Source organism: Prionailurus viverrinus, chromosome B4, assembly GCF_022837055.1.
Source record: "Prionailurus viverrinus isolate Anna chromosome B4, UM_Priviv_1.0, whole genome shotgun sequence".
Taxonomy (NCBI): Eukaryota; Metazoa; Chordata; class Mammalia; order Carnivora; family Felidae; genus Prionailurus; species Prionailurus viverrinus.
In genome coordinates, this window is record NC_062567.1 from 11350477 (window position 1) to 11375410 (window position 24934).

The 24934-nt window shown below is 41.1% G+C and overlaps 1 protein-coding gene across 1 annotated transcript in view; it reads right to left on the reverse strand.

The window, feature by feature from the left end:
• The window catches only part of ITGA8 (integrin subunit alpha 8), a 206746-nt gene that overhangs the window by 53507 nt on the left and 128305 nt on the right, over window positions 1-24934 (reverse strand). Inside the window, exons 16-23 of the mRNA XM_047868227.1 lie at window positions 24732-24839; window positions 17790-17845; window positions 16984-17138; window positions 15756-15893; window positions 15197-15264; window positions 13692-13839; window positions 7072-7164; window positions 1999-2078 (exon numbers count right to left, since the gene is read on the reverse strand). Of these exons, the coding sequence (XP_047724183.1) occupies window positions 1999-2078; window positions 7072-7164; window positions 13692-13839; window positions 15197-15264; window positions 15756-15893; window positions 16984-17138; window positions 17790-17845; window positions 24732-24839 (846 nt within the window). The remainder of the gene's footprint in view (window positions 1-1998; window positions 2079-7071; window positions 7165-13691; window positions 13840-15196; window positions 15265-15755; window positions 15894-16983; window positions 17139-17789; window positions 17846-24731; window positions 24840-24934) is intronic.

Here is a 24934-nt window from a genome sequence, read left to right on the forward strand (position 1 = left end):
AAACTTTAAGCTGCTGTCTGGAGTGATGGTTCTCAGTATAGGGTGCCTTTACTTTTTTTGTCTGAAAAAGTTAAAAATATAAGCAAAGATTCCCCAAATCAAAATATTTAGGACTACCTAAACCTTTTGGAAAATATACATTTATGTAGACATAAAGAAGTGATTTAATATGCTTTTGGTAAAATGGTATTACAGAAATCATTGTGTCAGCGTCTCATCACTAATATGGGTAAAAAATTTTTTAAATCTCTTAAGAATCAGCAGAAAATATTAAGTTAAATTTTTAAAAAGACTTAATTAAGGTCAGAAAAGGACACAAGGTAGGTGAGAAAAACCTTCCTTCTTAGAAATCTATCACAAAATTTAGGGGATGTGGTTTGTGATACAGGTTGCAGATTTTTTTTTTTTTTAATGTTTATTTATTTTTGAGAGACAGAGACAGACAGATCGTGAGCAGGCAAGGGGCAGAGAGAGAGGGAGACACAGAATCTGAAGCAGGCTCCAGGCTCTATGCTGTTAGCACAGAGCCCGACACGGGGCTCCAACTCACGAACCACGAGATCATGACCTGAGCCAAAGGTGGACACTTAACCGACTGAGCCACCCAGGCGTCCCGCAGGTTGCAGATTTTAAAAATCTGCTATGTTCTTATACAGTTTATATATTTTATTTTATTACTATTTTTAATTTTTTTTAACGTTTTATTTATTTTTGAGAGACAAAGCATGAGCGGGGATGGGGCAGAGAGACAGAGGGGGACACAGAATCCAAAACAGGCTCCAGGCTCTAAGCCCAACATGGGGTTGGAACCCACAAACGATGAGACCATGACCTAAGCCAAAGTCGGACGCTTAACCGACTGAGCCACCCAGGTGCCCCAAGTTTATATATTAAAAAAAAAAAAAAATAGAAACCTTCAATCCAAGTAGCGATTAAAAAGTAATCCATTGCACAAAATCATCGCTCTCTAATCACTTCTTACAGGATAGAAGATAAGTGTAGAGATTTATCCATATTGCACACTAGTATTTGAGGACCAAATTGTAGATACTGACTTCAGAGTTGTGTTATAGAACAAGCGTTCACCCAGCTGAGTATGTGCTGTCGACATCAATGCTGTTTGAGCTTTTTTTTTTTTTTAATGTTGTTCAAACTTTTAAAATCGCAGACCACAGAAAATTATTGTATTTCACAGGTTGTCTTACTGTGCACATTTACATTTCTCTAATTGGATCATTTCATGAAGAAGACTGTGATATATTGTATTCCATTCACTTTCCTTTTCTTTTAGTAGTGGCCTGGAGTCATTACATTTATCCCATCACTGGCTAATGGGTTTAAGTCCACACTTGGGCTTTTATGCACACTGCTACCTCCAAGTCTTTCCACTCATTAAATATTGTTTTTGGCCATGAAGGAACAAACAGAATAGACAGTGAAAAGGTAAGTCACACTTGAGTCTCTGAAAAGTGTCAGTCTTAGAAAAAAGGGGCAGCTACCTATATGCTTTGTCTTACAGTTACCAGAAAAGGCTCTGTCCTCTGAATCTCACCTGCTTCCTGCCATGGGGCTCACAGTGAAACCGTCAGAGACCCATTCATTCCTGACAAGTTAGATTTCAAGTTTGCAAACGCATAATCGATCCCCAGCTCAGAGCCTGGCAGAGATATTGTTGGGGTGTTGGTGAGGGCGGGAGAAAGGATGTAAATCAGAATCAGGAAAAATGGAGGTAAACCAGGGTGCGAGGGTACCCAGGACAAAATTTTACTAAAATAACTTGGCTTACAGAATGGATCTCTTTTCAAAAGCAAACAAACAAAAACCAAAAACAAACAAACAAAAACTTACAACACTGAAAAAACCAGACACAAAAAATGATCTGTGAAAAGTCTGGCTTCTAATTTCAGGTTAAGGAGTTTGATTCGTGGCCATTCATCTCACTATGGATCTCTCTAATAGTGGATGCTGACCATGATTTTAGGCATTTAAAGATCTAACCTTCTGATTTGGAGATCGAAGTTAATGCTCATGTTTGTTTTCTCAAGACGTGGAACTGCAAATCGGAGGCCCAGAGAGTACTAAAAGAAAAAAAATCACAAGACACTAAGGTTATGACAGGGAGGGACCATATACACAGCATAAAAATCTTTTTAAATCATCCCTGCACTTCTCTCTCTCTCTCTGCCCCTGGTGGGATTCTCTCTCTGCCCCTCGCTCACTTGTGCCCTCTCTCTCTCAAAAAAATAAAAAAATAAAAATCATCCCTGCAAATCCCTATCTCATGTTGCTGCCCCTTTCCCTGCTTCCACCCCGGGGGTTGCCTAGAGGAAGTCACGGAACTAAGACTGCAGAGGCCAGACATTCAAGTCCCTCTACATTGTGGTTCATTCTCTTCATTTAGTCCTGTACGAATTCTTCTGCCACCTTCCCATGTGCTAAATTAAAAACAACCTAAATATACAAGAGGCAATTGATCTGGAAAACTGTAATGCTTGTGTTTGATGCACATTTACGGCGTCATTGAAACTGACTGCGAATTGGGTCATTTGGTGGGACGCCTACGCACATTCGCGGAAAATGCTTCTAATGGAACGATGACCGATAAAGACAAAGGTTACAAAGTTGTACATGCAGTGTGTTTCAGGTATTGTTTTAAAAGTTTGTTGGTGGATGGGGCGCCTGGGTGGCGCAGTCGGTTAAGCGTCCGACTTCAGCCAGGTCACGATCTCGAGGTCCGTGAGTTCGAGCCCCGCGTCAGGCTCTGGGCTGATGGCTCGGAGCCTGGAGCCTGTTTCTGATTCTGTGTCTCCCTCTCTCTCTGCCCCTCCCCCGTTCATGCTCTGTCTCTCTCTGCCCCAAAAATAAATAAACATTGAAAAAAAAATTAAAAAAAAAAAATAAAATAAAAGTTTGTTGGTGGAAAAATGACTGTACAGGAGTGAGGGTGTACTGTAAAAAAATATATATATACCAGAATACTATGCTATGGTAATAATATTAAGGTTATGAGCGTAGGGATTGTTTTTCTACCTTTCTTGATTTCCCAAAGTTTTAAACCTGCTCTTATTTTTTTTATTCTGAGGACAGGTTTTTAAAACTTTGGGGAAAATTAGTCCAATGGTAATATCAATAAGGAAGTAAAAATAAGAGCCAATAATTCTGTCACTTACTCTCCTATGTACTGTGCTAAAGCCTTACATGCCTTGTCTCACATAATCATGACAACCACCCCATGAGGTGGGTACTCTGTTGACATTTTACACTCTGAGCAGTAATCTGAGGATTAGGGAGATCAAGTGCCTTCCTCCAGGTGCACAGCAAATGAGCTGTAGAGTTGGAATTGAAATTCTTGCAAGCTGACTCTGGAACCTGCACTCAAGGCCACTACACCCCGAGACTCAGATCATTGATTAAAAACTCGTGTTAATATGAACCAGTAGTAATATGAACTAATAATAAATCATCATTCTAATCATAAATCGTCACCATTTCCCTAGCCCTTACTGAATGCGTTACAAGCCAAGCACTGCCCCAGTGGCTTTATATATATCATGTCAGTGCACTGCTCCAAACTTTCCTAAATGTGGTGATTCTCCCATTTGAATGTGACTCGTCCAAGGTATCACAACTGATGAGCAGCAAAGCTGGGATTTAAACCCATGTGTATCTATTAAGCCTATGCATCCTTATGCCCCAGCCATGATGAATTCTTTTATGATATCAAATGTGCCATTTTTGGTCAGACCCCTGGGACTTTGCACATACACTCCCCCCCTTCTTTGAAAACCTTAAAACTTTGCTGCTTTCTTCTACTTGAAGATGTTCTTCTCATGCTTCAAAGCTCAGGACAAGAGATCCTCCTGCAACATACTATCCGATCCCACAGGCCCGGTCAGGCAGAAATTTTTCTCTTTATTTCCCCCACCTCCTTCTTTGCAACCTCCGATAGTGTTAATGTTGAGTTTCTTATTGAATGGGCGTTGTATATTTTCATCTTGATATTGTCAGACTCTAGCTTGGAACCAGGCATACAGAAGGGATGCACTAAAAACAGTTCCAGTGGTGGGGATCTTACTCTATTGGGATGAAGCCTGGCTAATGTCGGTCCTCATTACAGAACAATTCAGCCTGGGACAAAGATACAATAAAGATGTGACAATTTCATATTGTAAGAGACACATGTGTTCTCAGCTAGAACCAAACACCAAATATCTGGGCGTTGATTCTAAAGGAACTTTGCTGAACCACCACTTACTCGTCTTCCTGCTTGAGAGATTTTCCAAGTTTTTATAAATCCTGTTGGCACCTATTTTATAGGACTATAGCTATTATATGAAAATGACATTACTACTTACAAATCAGGAGGAATACTTCTGAATACTACCTTGAATGTTTTGTTAAATTAAAATAAAATGTCACTCGAAAACTTTTTTTTTTTTTTTTTTTAAATATTGGTGTGGGACTTAACTAAATGTTTCTGGTGATTTATGATGCTTTTTAATATTTAGGGCTGCTTTTATATTTGGAATTTTACTACGATCCACTGAGAGTATTTTTTTTTTTAAGTACAAAAATGAAGAAGTAAATAAATCAAAGTGTTTTAAAAGAAAACAGAATGCAATAAAATTTGATGTGTTTTAAGGGCATTAAAGGGTGAGATAAGAAAGCTATTAGGTTTCTTCCACTAGAGACCTCACAGATAAAGGAATACAAACAATTTACCTCCTTGACTTCCAAAAAATTACTTGCTGGTAAAATGGGCAGACATCATTTCACACATAAACACATCCATGGTCAAGACCACACTGCATTTTTACCCTCCACTTTGAATGACACCAGTGGCCAGTTTTGCTCCAAGATTATTATTTGTTATTAATGACCTTGGATGATCTCTGGTTGAGGTTGAACACTTGTAATACTGAAAAAGGAATGAGTGCCTGGTCATTTTTATAAAATGTCATGCAACTGCCACGGTTCCCATGTCAATCTGTTCCTCTTTAGTGTTAGGTAGGCCTCTTCTTCATGCCATCTTAGGTGATTGGGATTTTTCTTGATAACCAGCAAAAGGATTTGTTAGTTTCTGGACAAAAGGATTCTAATGGAAAATGTCCCAATTTCTCAGCTGAGAAATCCCACTTCTGTCTTTCATGGCTTCGTTTAAAAATCTCATCTTGTCTGTTATTCATTCGTTTTTTATCCAAATACTTTTCCCAATTTTGCAGACCAGACAGAACATGGACCTTTGTGTGAGGTCCCGGTTCGAATCTTGGTTTCATCGTTCATTATCTGTGTGATTTGGGGAAATTTATCTGATATCTCTCAGTCTCAATCTCCTCATCTATAACATAGGAGAAATACTCAACTAATGGGATTGTTGGTTGTGAAAACTTAACGAGATAACATAAAAAAAGTTCTTAGTGATGCATTTATAACACAGAGAGCAAATCAGTATATGTTAGCTAATAAAAAACTGTTATAAAATTTTATCTTTTCATTTAAATAGTTACTTCTTTTGGGCTAACAAGTGAATTTACCAGACTATAGCTTGGCACACTTTATAGAGCATAAAAAGTGTGTAAAAAAAGCAAAAATATTATTTAATTTTAGAGTGTAAAAAAGCAAAAATATTGTAGCAGAATACCCTAAAGTAAAAATTGGGAATAGGAATTACTTGATACTTTCAAATGCATCAAAATAAATGTGAGAGATCTTGGGCTAAAAGGTTTATTTACTGCAGGACTTCTCAGCACCTTTAAAATGCGAATGTGCACCTAAATGTTCCAGAGGAGAATATGATACCCAGCAGTGACCACAGAACTCCCTTTAAAGTCTTATCTCAAGGGATCAACAGCTCTTTGGAATATACTTTGGGAAGCTATTCTAATACAAACCCTATGCAATTATGAATTTTTATGAAATTTTTTTCAAAATAGGCCACTTCATTGATAATCATATCTAATTTAAAACAGAGGAAATACATATGTTTAGTTTATGAAACATTTAAATATTCAGTATTTGCAGATTTCAGAATTTTTTTCTGATTTATGACTTCATAATAAGTATGTCCACTGGGATATTAATTACAACAAATTCCTATGTGTACTTAAATGGCAATTGCATAAAATTAACTTATTGTCCACAAGAAAAACCCGAATGAGAAGTTCCTAAATCTGGAAACAAGGAAAAGAAGAACAAAAACGTGTCTTTATTCTTCCAAATTCACATTACAGATCACTATTAACTCTTTTTTCTTGCTACAAAACACATTTCGGTATTATTCTCAAATTCAAATGCATGGAAAATATAGACCTGGCAAAGCTGACTCAAAACCTAGATCATGGTAACATATTTAATATGAAAATCCTGTGAATGATACCCATACGGGACGTATGTCAAAAATCCAAGTGTAATCACCTTTGCTAAAATCTTTACTTATGTTATTTCTTAAGTCATTTATGGACAATACCGAGAAAACAATTGAACTGCCGTGAGACTCAAAGAAACAAATATCCCAAGAAAAGATCTGTAGTAAAAAAGAAAAAAAAAAGTCTTCATAGATGTGTACCATCCAAAAGACATGTTAAGAGTAAAATCAAAAGACGGGGCGCCTGGGTGGCGCAGTCGGTTAAGCGTCCGACTTCAGCCAGGTCACGATCTCGCGGTCCGTGAGTTCGAGCCCCGCGTCGGGCTCTGGGCTGATGGTTCAGAGCCTGGAGCCTGTTTCCGATTCTGTGTCTCCCTCTCTCTCTGCCCCTCCCCCGTTCATGCTCTGTCTCTCTCTGTCCCAAAAATAAATAAACGTTGAAAAAAAAAATTTAAAAAAGAGTAAAATCAAAAGAGAAAGCATATAAAAGTATCCATCTTTACGTGTGTTTAACCTCAGGGTTCCCACCCTGTATAGGATACAATGCAACCCCCCCCCCCCCCCCCCCCCCCCCCCCGCGGTCGTTTCCTGCCTAATCTGTTTTTCGTTACCAGGTGCTAAACAGCTGAGTGCCAGTGGGGGCGCTTTCCACGAGCTGTCTTTAAAATGCAATTAGAACTTAGGAAGGGCTTCTGGGTTTCTCTTACATTTGTTCCAGCCACCATAGGGTTGCCAAGGTCACACACCACCATCCGGCTTGTATTTTCCATCTTGTACTCACAGCTCAGTGGACGTAGCCCCTGCAGTGGGAAAGAACACCAGCATGGAGCTCGGGGTGGGGGGTGGGGTGGCAAATAAGTTACATCCGGTCACAAAGGCAACGCGGTGTGGGCGGCAAGCTTCCCTTGATTTCAAACACCTGTGTGGGCCTCCGTGCCCAGGAGTTCACGGAGTGACCATTAACTCGGAAGAGACGCTTGGGAGCCAAAAAGATCAGAGTTTAATTTTAGAAGGAGGTTGGAGCGGTAAGCGCGATGTGTTTCACGGAGGGGCAAAATGCTTACCAGGTGCAACAAGGAACGTTTTAGAAATTATTTGCACTATTGCTAATGTTACATTTGGGCCAGGAGGATCACAGATGAGTAACCACCATGGAACAAATTTATTCTTGCCAAGATGAAATGGCGGCTATTAGCAGAGGGTATCGTATGCCTCGGTGAGCATGTGCAAGAGAACTGCTCTGAACACAGATTCCTACACACCATGGTCCTAATTTTGAGGTGACACAACGATCTTTGTTCGTTCCTCTAAATACTCAAGACGGGAAGAGAACGCTTTCGTGTTTCCCCAGTGCTTCCCGTCTCCCTTCTTCCCCTTACAGCCTGTTCTCATCAGAAAGTATAAAAACTCAAGTTTGAAGAGGCGTTTAGAGCTCTGTGCAGGACAAGTTCTCAAGGTTACAGCAAACGAAAGGGAGAAGTGAGGGAGCTTTATCTTTGAACTTCTTCCCTCTGAGTCAGGTCTCTCTCGTGTCTTGATGCTACTCCCAGCTGCCTCGAAATCCGCACCTTGCTGTCCACCCTTAGTCCCTTTCCATTTTCCAAAACCTGATGTCCCTGTGGCCCTGCTCCACCTCCGGTGATAGCTACAAACGTTCACCCCTTATTTCCCTCTAACTTACGAAGTGCCACTAACATGACCCGTCATCCTGATACCCAGAGATAAGCTGACAACAGGAGGACCTTCACAAGGAGCAACCTTTTGGGAATTTCCGCCCCAGGAGAGGTCCGTGGAAGGAAGAGCGTTCCAAGTATGAGGACCATCTGTCCATCTGTCAGCTCTACTGAAATTTCATTTAGGGAAGTAATGTGAATTCTCATGTAAAAGTTTCAGAAATCACCCTCTATCCCATTCTTCCCACTTCACTGAGAAAAACCAAGATCCAACACCAAAACAATGAGAAGCTAGACAAACAACCAGACATCAAGGTGAAAAATTTTGTTAATTTTGCTTCGAGAAAATTAACCTCAGGGGGACAGGGGTTTTTGTATCTCTATTATTCCCAGTGCCTGGAGCCGTGTTGGGCACAGAGCAGTAAATGGTGTCAGGAGACAGCAGAAGCGGATCACACGCTTTGCTAAGACGGGGCTGAAATGAATGGAAACACAACTAATTATAAAATCCTCCCTCCTGGGGGCGCCTGGGGGGCTCAGGCAGTTAAGTGTCTGACTTCAGCTCAGGTCATGATCTTGCAGTCTATGAGTTGGAGCCCCACGTCCGGCTCTGTGCTGACAGCTCAGAGCCTGGAGCCTGCTACGGATTCTGTGTCTCCCTCTCTTTCTGTCCCCTGCTCACACTCTCTCTCAAAAATAAATTAAAAACCACACACACACACACACACACACACACACCCTCCCTCCTGCAGTCAACCAGGTAGGAACACCCACTGAAAAGTCTGTTCAGAATGATCAGAAAGGAGCAACTGACTGATATCTGGAGGCACCTTAATATATGCTCTCTCTAAATAACTTGCATGACACATTAGTATCTAGGCAGCTAAGATACATATTTTCAAAAAGCTGGTAATGCTCTCTCCTCTGAAAGATAGTATTAGCATGTATTTAAATTCTTTTTTTTAATTTTTTTTTTAACGTTTATTTATTTTTGAGACAGAGACAGAGCATGAACAAGGGAGGAGCAGAGAGAGAGGGAGACACACAGAGCAGAGAGAGAGGCTGACAGCACAGAGCCTGACGCGGGGCTCGAACTCACGAACCGCGAGATCATGACCTGAGCCGAAGTCGGACGCTTAACCGACCAAGCCACCTAGGCGCCCCAAAATTCTTAAGGATCTGTAACTAACCCTAATTGTACAGAGATGTTTGTGTTCAAATTATTAAGTCAATCCTGAAAACAGAAAAAAAGAACCCAGCAAAAACGTTTTTTAAAATGTCCACGAGCCCTTTGAATATATAATTCAAAGTTAGTTTCTATAGTAAATATTTTTATCTTATCTAAAGGTTAAAAGTTATATGTACATTTTTCCCAGCTTTCTAGAAATAGCTTTTTCACATCAATCAAAGATCTTTTCTTTCCCCAGTCCCTCCCACCCTTTTTCTTTTTTTAACCTTTACTTCCTTTCTCTGAGTGAGAGGAACAATGATTGTTTTTCTAGATATTTCTAGATTATTTTCCTTAGCTGTTCCAGGGACACTCTTGCTGTAATCCATTTATAGCTCTTAACATATTATTCATTCACCAAAAATATGTACTGTGTACCTGCTATTTACCAGGAACTGATAAAAACTCCTCGTCCTCACCGCATTTCCAATTACTGTAACAACCGTAATAAGTAATCACAAGCATTGTGAAAAGCAATGGAAACATAATCAGTGCAGTTTCAGTTTTACGATAGGAGAGATTCATAGTGATAGAGAAGGTTATGCACTTAGATGTAAGTAGCAGATTGAAGGAGGTGACATCAGGCTGCTGGGGGGCAGTGCAGACCGGTGGTTAAGAGCACGGGGTTGGACCCACCAGTGAGGTGTATGCTAGGCAACAGCTGTGTTAGGCATGTTAGTAAATCTCTCCTCCTCTGTAAGTGGGGGATACCGATAGCCTTGCTGTTTTGCTACAAGTCCACTACGAAGATTGAGTAAATTAAACCCATATAAGATCTCAGAGCAGTGCCCAGCCCATCTCGATTCTTCAATACACGTTTGCAGCCTCAATCATGACCGAGCTGAGACTTGAAGGGTAAAGAGAAAGAAGTGAGCTGGATAAAGGGGAGGAGGGAGTGGAGTTGGTGCGTCCGAGAGAATGAGCAGCAGCCACAAACTCTTGTGGCAACAGAGCACACGTGTACTCCAGGAACTGGAAAGAAATTCCGTCCTGCTGGCATGTAGGGTGCGGGGGAAGGGAAAGGATCCAAGCCCAGGGACGAGAGGCTACAGAGGTGAACAGGGGTGACAGAAGCAAGGGCCTCGGTAGTTACTGAGGGGCTTTGGGCTTTATCCTCAAAGCAATGGGGACTTAATGAGGGGTTGCAGCAAGAGGGTGCTGTGGTCAGATTTACATTTTAGGGAGAGGACGACCCCTTGCAGAGAGGGGAGGGGAGGCAGGGAGATGGGGAGATTAGTTAGGAGACATTTGTGACCTCGGCAGAAGATCAGGCCAGCTCTGATGAAGGCGGTGTCAGGAGCAGTTAGGTGGAGAGAAGAGATGAACTGGGGACAGAGGTGGGCTGGAGAAACGAGGTGGCTCCTGGTGCCTTTCTCTGACCCAGGCCATGGAGGCGGGAGAAGCGTGAGTCTGGGAGGTTGACAAATCTAGTTCTGGACACGCTGGACGTGAGGTGGCCAGGAGGCATGGGAGGTGGTCCGTGAGGTCCCCCGGATACCAAATGCACAGAGACAGAAAGCCGACCTGTGGTTACCAGGGGCTGGGGGAACAGGTGTTAGCGTCGCGTGAGTACAGGGTTTCCATCTGGGAAGATGAAAAAGTTCTTCGCTGGATGGTTTTACGTAAAGGTTGCGCAATCATGTGAATGCACTTAATCCCATTGAATGACACACTTAGAAATGGTTAAAATGCTAAAATATATTACATAGATTTTTGCCATAATAATAATGCCAATCATAATCATCACATAAAGCACACAAGCCCTTATTCCTAGAACGTTTTAGAAAAAGTCAGCAAAGGGAAGTATGAAGTCTGGCTCGGTGAAGGTTTCCAGAGAAGGAGATGGTCAGCATTTATATTTTTGAAATGATGAATGTGTTCAACAAAAGAATAACAAAACTTACAATCAGATAATCCTAATACGTTTTCCCCTGAGAGAAGATTGTCTAAAAAAAACCCTTGAGCTGAGTTCAAAAACAAAGGTACGCAAACCTCAAACTGCTTAGAGAGAAAGAACAAATTAGAATGTGGCTTCAGTCATGCGAGATTCAAAGACTGAGCTAAGTCTCTGCCCAAGGGAAGCTGATGGAAGAAAAAAAGTTAAGGGGCTTATTTGAGACTGTGGACGATGTCCGTTGTAATGTTTACAGCCAGAGATGGAAACGATAAGCATTCTCCCGTATTTTCCATGCAACCACGTCCACGGTAAACTGGATGTTTTGCTAAAAGAACATTTTAGAAAAGACGCTTTGTTTAATGAAGTCGGGGGTGGAATGACACAAAGGAACTGAAATGAAAACATGAGTGAAGCCACGGAACATTTTTAAAAATAACATACTCGAGCCTCATTTCTTTGTTTGTTTACATAGTATTTGCATGTAAGTGTGTACAGGTGATATTTTTCCATAAATTTCTCCAACAGAAACTCGTAATGATTCTATGACTGTCAAAGATATGTGATGATCACTCACCTGGATTTATTTATCTATTTTTCACTAAGAAGATAATTTAACCAACACAGAAACCGCACGCCTAGAGGGGTGAGTAGAGAATTTAATAATCTCTGCATCTATAAATGCCTATGAAGTATCAACATTGCAACAGTTTTCTGACATTAATTTTTTTTAAGTTATTGTCTACTTTTTTTTTTTTTTAATAATTTCTAGGGGTGCCTGGGTGGCTCAGTTGGTTGGGCGTCCGACTCCGGCTCAGGTAATGATCTCAACAGCTTGTGGGTTTGAGCCCCTCGTGGGGCTCTGTGCTGACAGCTCAGAGCCTGGAGCCTGCTTCGGATTCTGTGTCCCTCTCTTGTTCTGCCCCTCATCCACTCGTGCTCTGTCTCTCTCTCTCTTAAGAATAAATAAAAAACATTCGGGGCGCCTGGGTGGCGCAGTCGGTTAAGCGTCCGACTTCAGCCAGGTCACGATCTCGCGGTCCCTGAGTTCGAGCCCTGCGTCAGGCTCTGGGCTGCTGGCTCAGAGCCTGGAGCCTGTTTCCGATTCTGTGTCTCCCTCTCTCTCTGCCCCTCCCCGGTTCATGCTCTGTCTCTCTCTGTCCCAAAAATAAATAAAAACGTTGAAAAGAAAAAAAAATTTAAAAGAATAAATTAAAAAACATTAAAAAAAATTTTTAAAGTAATCTCTACACCCAACGTGGGGCTCGAACCCATGACCCTGAGATCAAGAGTCACATGCTCTTCTGACTGAGCTAGCCAGGTACCCCTGCTAACATCTCTTGAGAGAAATCGTTTTTCATTAAATTATTTAGTCTTTATGGGGCACCTGGGCGGCTTAGTTGGGTATGCAACTGACTTTTGATTTCAGCTCAGGTCATGATCTTGTGGTTCATGAGTTTGAGCCCCATGTTGGGCTCTATGCTGACCGCGCTGAGCCTGTTTGGGATTCTCTCTGTCTTGCTCTCTGCCCCTCCCCCGTTGCTGTCTCTCCCCCACACCCTCAAAATAAATAAATAAACTTAAAATTAAAAAAAAATTATTTAGTCATTAGAATGTTCATACGCCTCAAAGTATGTGGTATTTGGAAATTAACAGACATTTAACAAATAGTAGTTCAATGAACAAATCCCTCGGCATGTCTCAAAGGAGTTCCTGTTGTGCCTCGTTCTATGTGAAGCACAGAGGTGGCCATGAGGGAATGTTAAAGTGGGTCTCTGTCCTTGATTGTGAGTCTGTACATTTCTGAAAATGAGGGACTTTCCCCACTGTCCTGCAATGTATTTTTAATGTGTTTTTAGACCAAGTGATTAAAAACACAGCAGAACCTGAGGATACCCTGAGTGGGAAGATTCATGTTCTGATAAAGGAGAGGAAAGATCGTAAAAAGCATTGTCAGTTTAATAAATGGTGGCATTGCCCGACCAGCAAATAATGACAAAGACCTGGCTTTTCTCGGTCCTGGTCCCCAAAAGGTGGGCCACGAAGAAAGAAAAATGAACGTGTTTCCTTTCCAGTGCCTGTCTCTGCTGTTATCAGTGCTCAGCTGGGATTGGTCAGACCTTCCTCTATAAGCAATAATGAAAACCAGAGCTCCCGGGACCTGCTTGAAACGAAGGGAACTAAAAACAAAGGCCTGAAAACAGCCAGCGAGGGTGGGAGTTAACAGGGGAGTCTAGCTGATAGATCACATTAGTGAGATTCTTCTCTCAGCCAGCTGTATTCTCTTCCTTGCTTCAGCTCTCCATCTTTGGCCAACTGATCTTTGCACTATGGCCAAGAAAGATATTAATATTACTTAAGACCACCTCCCCTTCCTGGCTCACTGCTATTATGATTAGCAAAGCCGGGTGCCATTTTGTTCTCCTTCATTTGGGAAGAAAGTCTCAGCTAAGATGGTTCTACTTAATGTCGCTTTGACTTCAAATATATACCTGAGTTCTTTCCGACTTCAAATACTGGGCAAGGCATTACCTTGTTGCTGCGTTCAATCCCAACATAATCTGCCTCTTCTGGTATCATCACGAAGAGTTCAGCTTCGTAGGCACCTTCTCCTTCATTTCTTGCATTGATTACGAGCATAAGATGATTTTCATCTCCAATGATGACCTGATACTTATCTCTAAAAACGTAGTTTAAAAGGAATATTAGTTACCATACTTCTCTGGATTCACACATATTTTATCTAAGGACTTGGAAGGAAAGAAGGAAGATGGGGAAATATGAGACTTGGATAAGAAGATGGATGGATCATCACGGGGGGGTGGTGAGAAGAAGTAAGAGAACTGCATCTGTATGGGCAGAGCAGGAGGACATCCAGTGGTGTGCTGGTAACGCTGAACATTACCAAAAAAAAAAAAAAAAAAGAGTACCAATGTGTAGCATTTGCTGATTCCAGCGGCATAAATCCTCCCACTGTGGTCAATTTCAGGCTACTGACATACTTAATCTGCCAGAAAGAAATCCAGGAAATCGGATGATTGGTTCCCAAGCCAGAATAAGGCAGCCCTGGCGTATCACTCAACACACCCCACAGGAAGACGATGAGCAGTGGGTGAAAAGGCAGAGACGTTTTAGAAACGGACAGGGGGAGGTGTGGATGCCAAGAGAACCGTAAGAGGGAAGGAAAGAGGCAGATACAATAAAGTCTCAGCCGGTGGAGGATTCTGAGGTATTTTGAGGAATTTTCCTTCTCTCCAAACCTCAAACTGAGCCGATTTTGCCACTTTTAACCCTTAATCAATCACAGCTGTTGTTTCGGACCCTGGCTCAATCGTGAAGTTTGGGAAGAACATCCCCTAAAAAGACTGCCAAGCAGATTCCCAAACACTGGTGGCGAGATGGGCCTTGGGTGGGTGTGTGTTGGGGATGAGAAGCCTGAATCTGTTTTTCCCGACATAGGATGTTGTCCATCTGACTCTTGTTTCTTGCCCTCACAAGATGCAGTGTAGTTACCAGTGCTAGACTGGTGACTCTCCATTACAGGCAACCGGAAAGACTTTTGATTCTTAATTTGACTTGGGGACACCTTCTGCCTGACTCCCCAGAGTGCCATTAAAATAGTTGTTTCAGCAAAGTAAAAGCGATTACGGTTTGACAACTTTAAGGATGCTTTTGAGCCCCGCACAAGCTGGTTTGGGCTAAGGCGGAAACAGAACCAGCCTGAGTCTCTTGCACGCACGACTCAGGCAAGTACGTACAACTTGAATCACCCCCCAGATGGGTTTACTTTGAACAAAAGCATTTTTTCTCCCGCTTTTGCTGAAAGATGAAAACAGCCCAAGCAAAATCTTGGGTGTGTTCATTTCACACCGGTGACAAAGGACTGACCCGAAGTGTTGCCAAGCTCAAGAATTTCACACAGGGTATTTTTTTTTTTTTTTGTAGTCATTGGAAGTGTATACTTTCTCCAGAGAAGCTTTAAATAAACACCTGTATTCCATTAGATAAAACGCACAAGTTTATTTATTTAAACTTACGGTCTAGCTGACAGCTTCAGGTCAGGAATGCACATGTTGTCTTCTCCACAGTCCACCAGGATGTGAGCCTGTGTTGTGCAAACAGGCATCAGGAATAATCTCGGAAAACCTGAATCACATCCTTTTTTCTTGACAACTATGAACGATTCCACAGATTAAACCAAGGCTTTCGTTTCTCTCTGTGTGAATTCTGCCCAGCTAAAAACCCGAAGCAAGGCAGTGATCTTCCGGTATAACTTCGTTTACATAATAGCCTGATCCCCATTCATTCGGAAATGTCCATAAAGAAGGTACTCGGGCAGCACTTTGAGGATCAGAGGCTGTATTGATTCCATTACAGCCACATTTTGAACAAATTAAGTCTTGGTTGCACAAGGGGAAGGGCTTCTGAAAACACAGTGATGCAGCGTTTCAGGAAACACGTTAGGAAAATCTCCCAAACGTTACAAGTTTGTGCGCAGGAACGAAAACAAAAGAGGCTGGATTTGGTGTTAAGGTCACAGGAGCGCTGCCCAGGGCCTGACCGAGAATCAACCATCAAAGACCGTCGGGGACCTACCTGCTCGGTGACAGTGTTTTCCTTGTAGTAATTCAATATTGGTTTCACGTCCAGGCCTTCTTTAAAGGTGGATTCATCCAAACTGTAATTCAAACTAATGTTGATTGGAGATAATTTATCTCGGAATTCGGTTTCATCCTAGGGAAAATAATCACAAACGCAAGGAAGGCTCTGTGAAATAGCTACATGATGTTAGTCTGCGAGAAGCAGGCAACATGTGACCTCAGTCAGTGGACATGAACGAGGAGGTAATTATCACGGCAGCGGGCTTAGGTACACGCTGACTGAGGTGGTATATAGGATTAATTAACACATGCTCGGGAACGAAACCGTTTAGAGTTGTGGCTTCGTTGAAATAGATGCTTCTGGAGGCAGTTTTCAGGTTCTGCAGATCTCAGTGACTCACACAAATTGGTTAAATTGCAAAGGAAAAAAACATACTCATATACGCAATAAATGTCATGGAAAGTTTCGTGAATTTTTATTTTCATGAGGTTGGCCGCATTTAGGAGTCCTCTTGGGCTCAGGAGAAGAAAACATCTTGATTCTTTTCCTCTCTTATTATCTCTTTCAGCTTGCATGAACTGCAAAACACCTTCAGCACCCTCGGAAAAAACAAACAGAAGCCCTCCAGGGGGAGAGGGTCGTACCCCCAAAGGCCCGAAGGGCGGAGACAAAATAAGAAAGAGGATAACCTCACGACTGGTAAAAAAGCTGGGATAATAGTGTTATATATATTTCAGCTCTTTTATTCCACGGTAGGTCTTGGAGTTACTGTAAATATACATTTCTTTAAAAACAGAATTATAAATTACTTTCAATAAAGGCACTGAATGCCTGAACGTTTTCCCAACTTGGCTCTGAAATGCACATCGATAACATCTGGCCGAGCATCCTCACGCAGGAGAAAAATTCAAATAAATTGCGTTTAATGTTTATGGTTTTTTGGGAGGGAGGCAGTGAGATATAAAAACCACCTGAGCGAGTACTATTATCAGGCTAGTGTGCAGGACAGAAAGAAGCTTTGGGAATTAATAGCCACATGCTGTTCGGTCAGCTGAATAAAAGCTCAAAAATGGAGCGTGTGGCCCTCAGAAGAAAGTTTCCTCCTATAAAATGAAAATAGATGTGGATCTCTATGGACCCGAAGGATGGTCCGGTAGAGAAAAAAGGTTGGAATTGGAGTCTGAACGTTAGGAGGCCAGAAGGGTGATTCTGGAACACTCACTCGGAGGTAAACGACAAAGTCCTGGCATTGGAGGGATTTCTGCCGCTTGATGGTGAGAGAGAAAATGAAATGTGACTGATTGTTGTCAAGGAAAAGCGTGCGTTTGACGGCTCCTTTTTGTTTCAGAGTATCCAAGTATACCTCGGCGGTCAGGCCTAAGGGACAGAAATAGAGCAAATATAATCAGGAAAGGCAAAGTATTCAGTGAATGCAGTGCTCGAATGAATTTCTATTTCCACTTGCTTATTCAGAAAACATTGTTTTCATAGTTGGGATCAAAAACAAATACACGAGCTGCAAAAGTTTTATAAAATACTCCCCAAGCTATGAAACTTGTTTTGTAATGGTTTGACACAGTCACTTCCCCCTCCCCCATGATGATATCTGTTTTTACAGATAATATTAACACCAATTATTCAAGGAATATTTACAGAGAGGTTTCCATATATACAGTAGAAATCTTTTTTTTTTTTTTTTTTTTTTTTTCAACGTTTATTTATTTTTGGGACAGAGAGAGATAGAGCATGAACAGGGGAGGGGCAGAGAGAGAGGGAGACACAGAATCGGAAACAGGCTCCAGGCTCCGAGCCATCAGCCCAGAGCCTGACGCGGGGCTCGAACTCCCGGACCGCGAGATCGTGACCTGGCTGAAGTCGGACGCTTAACCGACTGCGCCACCCAGGCGCCCCAAGAAATCTTAATATTAGAAACAGGCTCATTGAAAGTTTAATAGGGTCTGCAGAGGAACATTTATTGTTAACTTTTCTCAGTGTAGCATAGGAGTGTAAAAATGAAGACATGCTCACCTATTGTATTTGAAATGCTCTGGCCCGCTACTGAAGCACATACTTTTAAAGAAAAGCTACGGAAAATAATAGTCAACAATGTATTGGTTAATAACATTTTGAATCTGAAATAGAAATCTTACTTCACCTCACCCCAGGTCAAACGAATACATCATTTTTCCTTTATACTTCTCAGTATACACACACACAACTAACTAAATATACATATATTTGTAAAAAAAATACATACATACATATATACATACATACATATACATATATATGCATACATATACATATATACATACATACATACACACACACACACACACACATATATATATATATATACATATCTCACCAGTTGACCATAATACAATTAAGACAACTAACATTAATACATAGGAAGGTAATACTTTAAAGCATTACTAGCAGCTAACTGATTTAATCATTGGATTAGTTAATTACTGGCTGCTTTGATTCAACAAATACAAATGAATATCGTCCATGTGCCAGGGAGGGAAGAATAAGGCAATGCAGCTGGGGAACAGCCAGTCATAGAGCCTGGAGATAAGCAAGAACATGACTCCATTTGAGGAACCTGAGGAAATTCAGTATGGTTGGTGCATTTGAGCAAGGCCGGAAGCTAGAGGAGGGGAGGCTGGTTGGGTTGATCTGTGGGGAACAGGGCTTTGAAAGTCATGTTAATCCTAAGAGGCACGGAGCCCTATGGGATGATTAACCGCATCCCCACCCAGCTTAGGAGGAGATGGGGACCTGGTGGTAACTTGCTGGGTGTGGGTATAATTTGAGGCAGAGACATTCCAAGAGGGCAGGGAGAGAGAAGGAACATAAGGAGCTGAGCGTGGCTGTCTCAAGCTGGGTAGGCACAATGATATGGTGTAGAGAGACTATAAAAAGAGGGTAGATGTGCATAAGAAACACCTTATAGTTTTGCTGGGAAATTGACCTAAAATCCAAAGAGATGTCTGCCATGGTTTGTAGGATGACCGGCACTCGGACCTGTTCTGTGGGCAAAGAGGGAATGAGAAATGGCCAGTTGTCTCTGCCTGGCTTTGCACAATGTGCTCATGTCCCTCCTGAACAATGGTAAGCCGTAACAGCCAGCATTCGGAATGGGGCTTTTTCACATTTCTAAGGAAGTAAAAATAGAAGAGACTACTTAACAATGATTTAAGGACACTCTTGATGTTTTCATTAATAAAATACTATAGTATAATTTGAATATTTCTACAGCATCCAAAAGCTGTAAATAATCCCCAATCATACTTTAATTATGTGTCAGCTTCCTGTGTCAAATATAATGAAAATGTGTCACATCTGGGACTCATCTATCTACCGTGACCTCAGTCAATGTCTCCCTTCAGGGTAAATAATTTGCCACATGCCATTAAGCCAATAGTTTCCTGAGATGTCTCTGCTATTACAAGTGTTTGTACCCCTTCCCCAGAGAAATCACAAATTCCAGCCCACTTCGACTTTAATTAGAATTATTTAAGAAAGATGAGTAGTTAACCATATCTTTAAATTCTGCAGCAGGTATGGCTTTCAGAACTGAAATATTTTCTGTGTCCAACTTTTTTTTGGGAAGTACTTGGCTGTGTGTTAAAATCATAGACAAAGTTCATTAACTTTTACAAGATAAATTCCTATTTATAATGAGATTGTCAACTTAGCTACGTTAAAGTAATTTTATAGATAGGACTTTGACATTTCAAAAGCAATGGAGTTTTTGAAAAAGTAATAAATGAAACTATGAATGTGAACATGATTGTCTCTTTGCGAGGAGGTATTTGATCGACAAATGATGTTAGCAGCTGAGTTATGAATTGTATCAGTTACCTGTCATTGTTATTCTTAACTCCCCCTTTCTGTTACCTTCAAATCATCAACTGGACGACTGTAACTTTCTCTTTTTTTAATTTTTTTAACGTTTTATTCATTTTTGAGAGAGAGAGACAGAGCATGAACGGGGGAGGGTCAGAGAGAGAGGGAGACACAGAATCGGAAGCAGGCTCCAGGCTCTGAGCCATCAGCCCAGAGCCCGATGCGGGGCTCGAACTCACAGACTGTGAGATCATGACCTGAGCCAAAGTCGGACGCTCAACCGACTGAGCCACCCAGGCGCCCCTGTAACTATCTTTATACAGGTTTAAAATAACTGCTACAACTGATCGAGTTATTGTTAGTAGCACCTCAACCTAAATGTGCTAGTTTGTAGACGTCTTTCACAGAAAAGAGTTACCAAATCAAAACGTTCCAAGCCCCCTGGTTCTGATCTAAAAGGAAAACCTCAAAATTTTATAGTAGTGGACAAAAATATTCATTCTTTTAAAGAAAATTTTTATTATCGGGCACCCGGCTGGCTTAGTCCCTAGAGCATGAGACGCTTGATCTCAGGTCCTGAGTTCAAGCCCCACCCTGGGTGTGGAGCTTACTTAAAAAAAATTTAAAAAGACCTAGTTTTATCAGGTGTCAGAAAATGTCATCCAGTTATAATAAATAAAACATTTAGAAAATTTTTATTACTGAAATATGGGAATATTTCAGTAATACAGTAATATAGTAATATCACATACAGTGTTCTATTTGTTTCAGGTGAACAACCCAGTGATTGAACAGCTCTGTACATTACTCAGTGGTCACTGTGATAAGTGTAGTTACCATCTGCCACCAAACTTACAACAAAATGATTGACTCTGTTCCCTCTGCTGTCCTTTTCATCGCTGTGACTTACTTATTTTGTTAACTAGAAGTCTGTACCTCTTCCTCTTCCTCTTCATCTATTTTGCCTATCTCTCCATCCCTCCCTCCTCTCTGCCGACCACTTGTTTGTCCTCTGTATGAATCTGTTTCTGGGTTTTTTTGTTTGTTTGTTTATGCATTTGCTTTGTTTTTTAGGTTCCCCGTATGACTGAAATCATATGTTATTTGTGTTTCTCTGTCTGACTTATTTCACTCTAGGTCCATCCATGTTGTTGCAAATGGCAGAATCTCATTCTTTTAGGGCTGAGTAATTTCCACCGTGTATCTATACCCCATCTTCCTTATCCATTCATCTACGGACACTTGGGTAGCTTGGCTATTGTAAATAGTGCTGCAATAAACATAGAAATCCATATATCATTTCGAATTAGTGTTTTGTTGAAGCATTCACTCTGAATTTAGCAAACTATATATGGTACGTAAACATACACATATATTCGCTATGTGTTTTATCTGCCAAAACATTTGGTCCACTCACGGTCTACACCTAATTATAAAGTACTCTTGCATTTTCAGGGAAAGCTGTGACCTATAATTAATTAGAGTTAAAACTGCAAACTTGAATTTATGGTCACATCCAATATGGTGCATTAGTCTGAATAGGTCTGATTGGAGCAAAGACAACAAATCAACCCAGATCCTTCATCACATAAGTTCTAAAGGAAACTGACGTCTGTAGCGCTTCTAATATATCAGAAAGCAGGACAATGCGTTATAAATCCTCTGACGCCAGCCCCAACCCGATGTACAGTTGGAATAATGATGCTGTGGTATAATGGTGAGCGTAGCCATGCTTGATGGAAAAAGAATGAGGCGGATGTGAAACAGGATTTAAAAGTACAAAGCAGTTCAGTCTTCAGCCTATGCAATTTAATTCGATTTCAGTGACAGCAAATATCAGATTTTGCATGAAGGTAGGCATACTGGAAAAGGTGTTCTCAGATTTGAAAAGTGGATAGGGATGATCTTTTACATTCATCAATTAAAACATCTTACTAAATGCTTTTTATTTTTCTAATTGATTAGTAACACTATTAATATTTGTTGTGCCATTTTTTTTTTCTAATTTAGAAATACCAGTAGCAGATCGTTTCTAAAAGGACACAGCTGTTTGAAAGACAAAGAAATTTACATTGGCAGACATGAAGAACTATTTCCCAGTCCGGGTTCACTCAAATAGTTTTCAGATGTAGAATACAAAGTTCGATCACATACAGACATTACTACAAGAAAGCACATCAACAAATGCCTGTCAATTATTTTGGAAATACTGACCGAAATTCCTAAAATAAACTTACAAAGTGTCAGAGAAACACATTCTAGACTGAGCCAGCTGTTAACTTGCATCTCCTAGTACTCTGAGGCACCATTAATTCCAAATTTTTGCATGTGAAAATGAAATGTTTTGCAGAGAATGCATGCAATAGGATGAAATAAATAATTATAAAGACATATACTATGCCTTTTCCCACATAACAAATTGCATTTTACCTTAATATGATGTAGTGCAATAAGGAAAATGGCTCATGAAAAGAAATATGTTCTTTTACATAATAAATAATATATATAAGCATATATGTATAATAAATATATAATAAATATAATAAAGTAATACCCTTTCCATAAAACCAAACAGACCCCATCTCTGTTAAAAATACTTATATTTTATTTATTTGTTTATTTATTTTTAAGTTTATTTCTTGATTTTGAGAGAGAGAGAGAGAGAGAGAGAGAGAGAGAGAGGGCACACGCCAGCATGAACAGGGTAAAGGAAGAGGGGAAAAGAAAGAATCCCAAGCAGGCACCACGTGGAACCTGATGCAGGGGCTCGAACCTACGAATGCTGAGATCATGACCTGAGCCAGGAAACCAAGAGTTGGACTGACTGAGCCACCCACACGTCTCTTATTTAAAAACAAAACAAAACAAAACAAAACACCTAAAAATCCTTTAAAAAAAATGATGTAGTTCAAAACAACACTTTATATCAAAGTGTGCCACACACAGATACTTCAAAGAATCCAGCCTAGGGTCCATTGAGCCATGAACCAGGGAACACCAGACTCTTTGGGGAACTGAAGACTTAACACTCTTGCCCAAGTAGCTCCCACAGAACATTTCAGTTAATCACGCCAGGGTAAGGATAGATGCTGACTCTTTCACATATTTTCTCAGATCAGGTTTTCATTATAATATTTTATGGTTTTAAACCCTTTGAAAATGTGCTCAGGGCACTTCCCCGCTCTGTCCAAAAACTGGCAAAGGAGAGGGCATGCCTTGCAGAGCCTTTGCCCAGCAAAGGACATTCTTCAAAGACTTGTTCAGGGTCCCCCTCACTCCCCACCCTCCACCCACGATGGCTTTGACTCTGGTATGAACTCCTGTCAAAAGGCCATCAACAACATGCTGAAACTGGCTGGAAAGAAGTTCTCTGAGTCAACACTGGTTTGTTGTGCCTCTAACAATTCTCAGGAACTGAACATACTGTCTGAGTTCGACCATACCTTCTGGAAAATGAGGGCAAATCTCAAACACTCCCAAGTATTTGTTGATTTTTCAGAGGCTATGCCCTGTTGGCATTACCCAATGAAGACAGACCTCTGACCCTTGAGGACCTACATACTGAGAAACAAAGTGACACGTTCCCAACCCGTGTTACAACTGAATTCCATTTGTACTTCCTTCAGATGCCTGGCAAGATTGAGAAGGAACACTTCCAGAAGCCATATAAGTTGTGTTCTCCTATGGCCCACCAAAGGAACCGTAATTTTACGGCTATTCCTGATAATGCGATCACAGCCACAACCACAGAGTTTAGAGCAGGAAAATCACTATTTTTATAATGTTTACCTCCTGTCAAATTGTGCGTGCTAAATCACGAAACTGACATGTGCTTTCAGCACAGGAAACTGAGTAGTTTCACTAAAGCCTGACTAAAAGAGAGAGACATGTATGTCTGGAAAGGGGTCTCCATAAGCATACACAAATACGAGAGTCAAGGTATTTTCTCCTATTTGCAGTGCGGTTAATATTTATTTCAGCATGCAAAGAATCCAAAAGAGATCACCAAGATTAGTTACACTGGGAATTTTCCCAAATGTTTTTATGTTTCTCCTTTCACCTGGAGCCTGTAGACTGGGGAAGTAGCCTTCAGGTGATAGGTTAACAACAAAAGATCAGCATTATGTCATAGATCCTTCTCTTTTTTTCTCTATCTGTATTTATTTCTATCCCTATAGGTTGAAAAACACGAGCTCGCATTCAGGCCTCCCATTCCAGCTTAGCACCACAAGAAATATTCTAAATTCCCTCCTTTCTGTGTTTGTACCTTTCTTCTCCCAGGCTGAGAAATATTGCCACCATTCTCCTCATCACACTTACTTACATCTCCAATCTCTCTGAATATCGTTATCTTAAAAAAAAACATTTCTTGAGCATCACTGCCACACAATGTTACATTAGTTTCAGGTACAGGATTTCGTGATTTGACAAGTTTATACGTTGCGCTCACCAGGGTAGAGCTACCATGTGTCCCATTACACGGCTCTCACGGTCAATATCGTTGACTGCATTCCTTATGCTATGCTTGCATTCCTGTGACTTACTCGTTCCGTAACCGGGGGCTTGTATTGCCGTCTCCCTTTCACCCCTTTTGTCCAACACCCCCACCCCCTTCCCCTCTGGTCGTTCTCTGGATTTATAGTTCTGATTCTGCTTTTTGTTTCCTTGTTCATCTCTTGTAAAGATTCCATTTACGAGTGGAATCATGTGCTATTTGTCTTTCTCAGCCTGACTTAATTACCCTCTAGACCCATTCATATCGTCTCCAATGGCAAGATCTCATCCTTTTTTACAGTTGTATAATATTCTATTATATATATATATATATATATCCGTATATTGTAATATATTGTAATTTTGTACATGTAGCAATATATCACATATGTGTATACAGTAGGAATGTGTATGTATGTATACACATCACATTTTCTTCGTCCATTCAGAAAGACTAACTCTTTGCCACTCAGATTGGGTGCGCAGACCCACGGCATCAACATCTGACTGGAGCTTTTCAGAAATGCAAAGTCTCAGGCCGCACCCCAGGAGTTGCATTTCCCGAGATGCCCGGGTGATTTGAATCCACAGCAGAGTTTGAGAAGCGGCGGACTAACTCACCAGGCCACAGGTGACACAGACTCCGGAATCTGGCATGTTTTATTTTCCAGATTGATAATCATCGGGTGCAGCAAAAGCTGGGCATCCACAGTCACGACTGGCCTTGCTCTGCAGGGAGAAAACAAGAGGTTTCCATGAGCCACATGAGCAACACTGCACTTCTAGGGACCACTGCCAACGTTCCCAGCCTTCAGGCCAAGAAT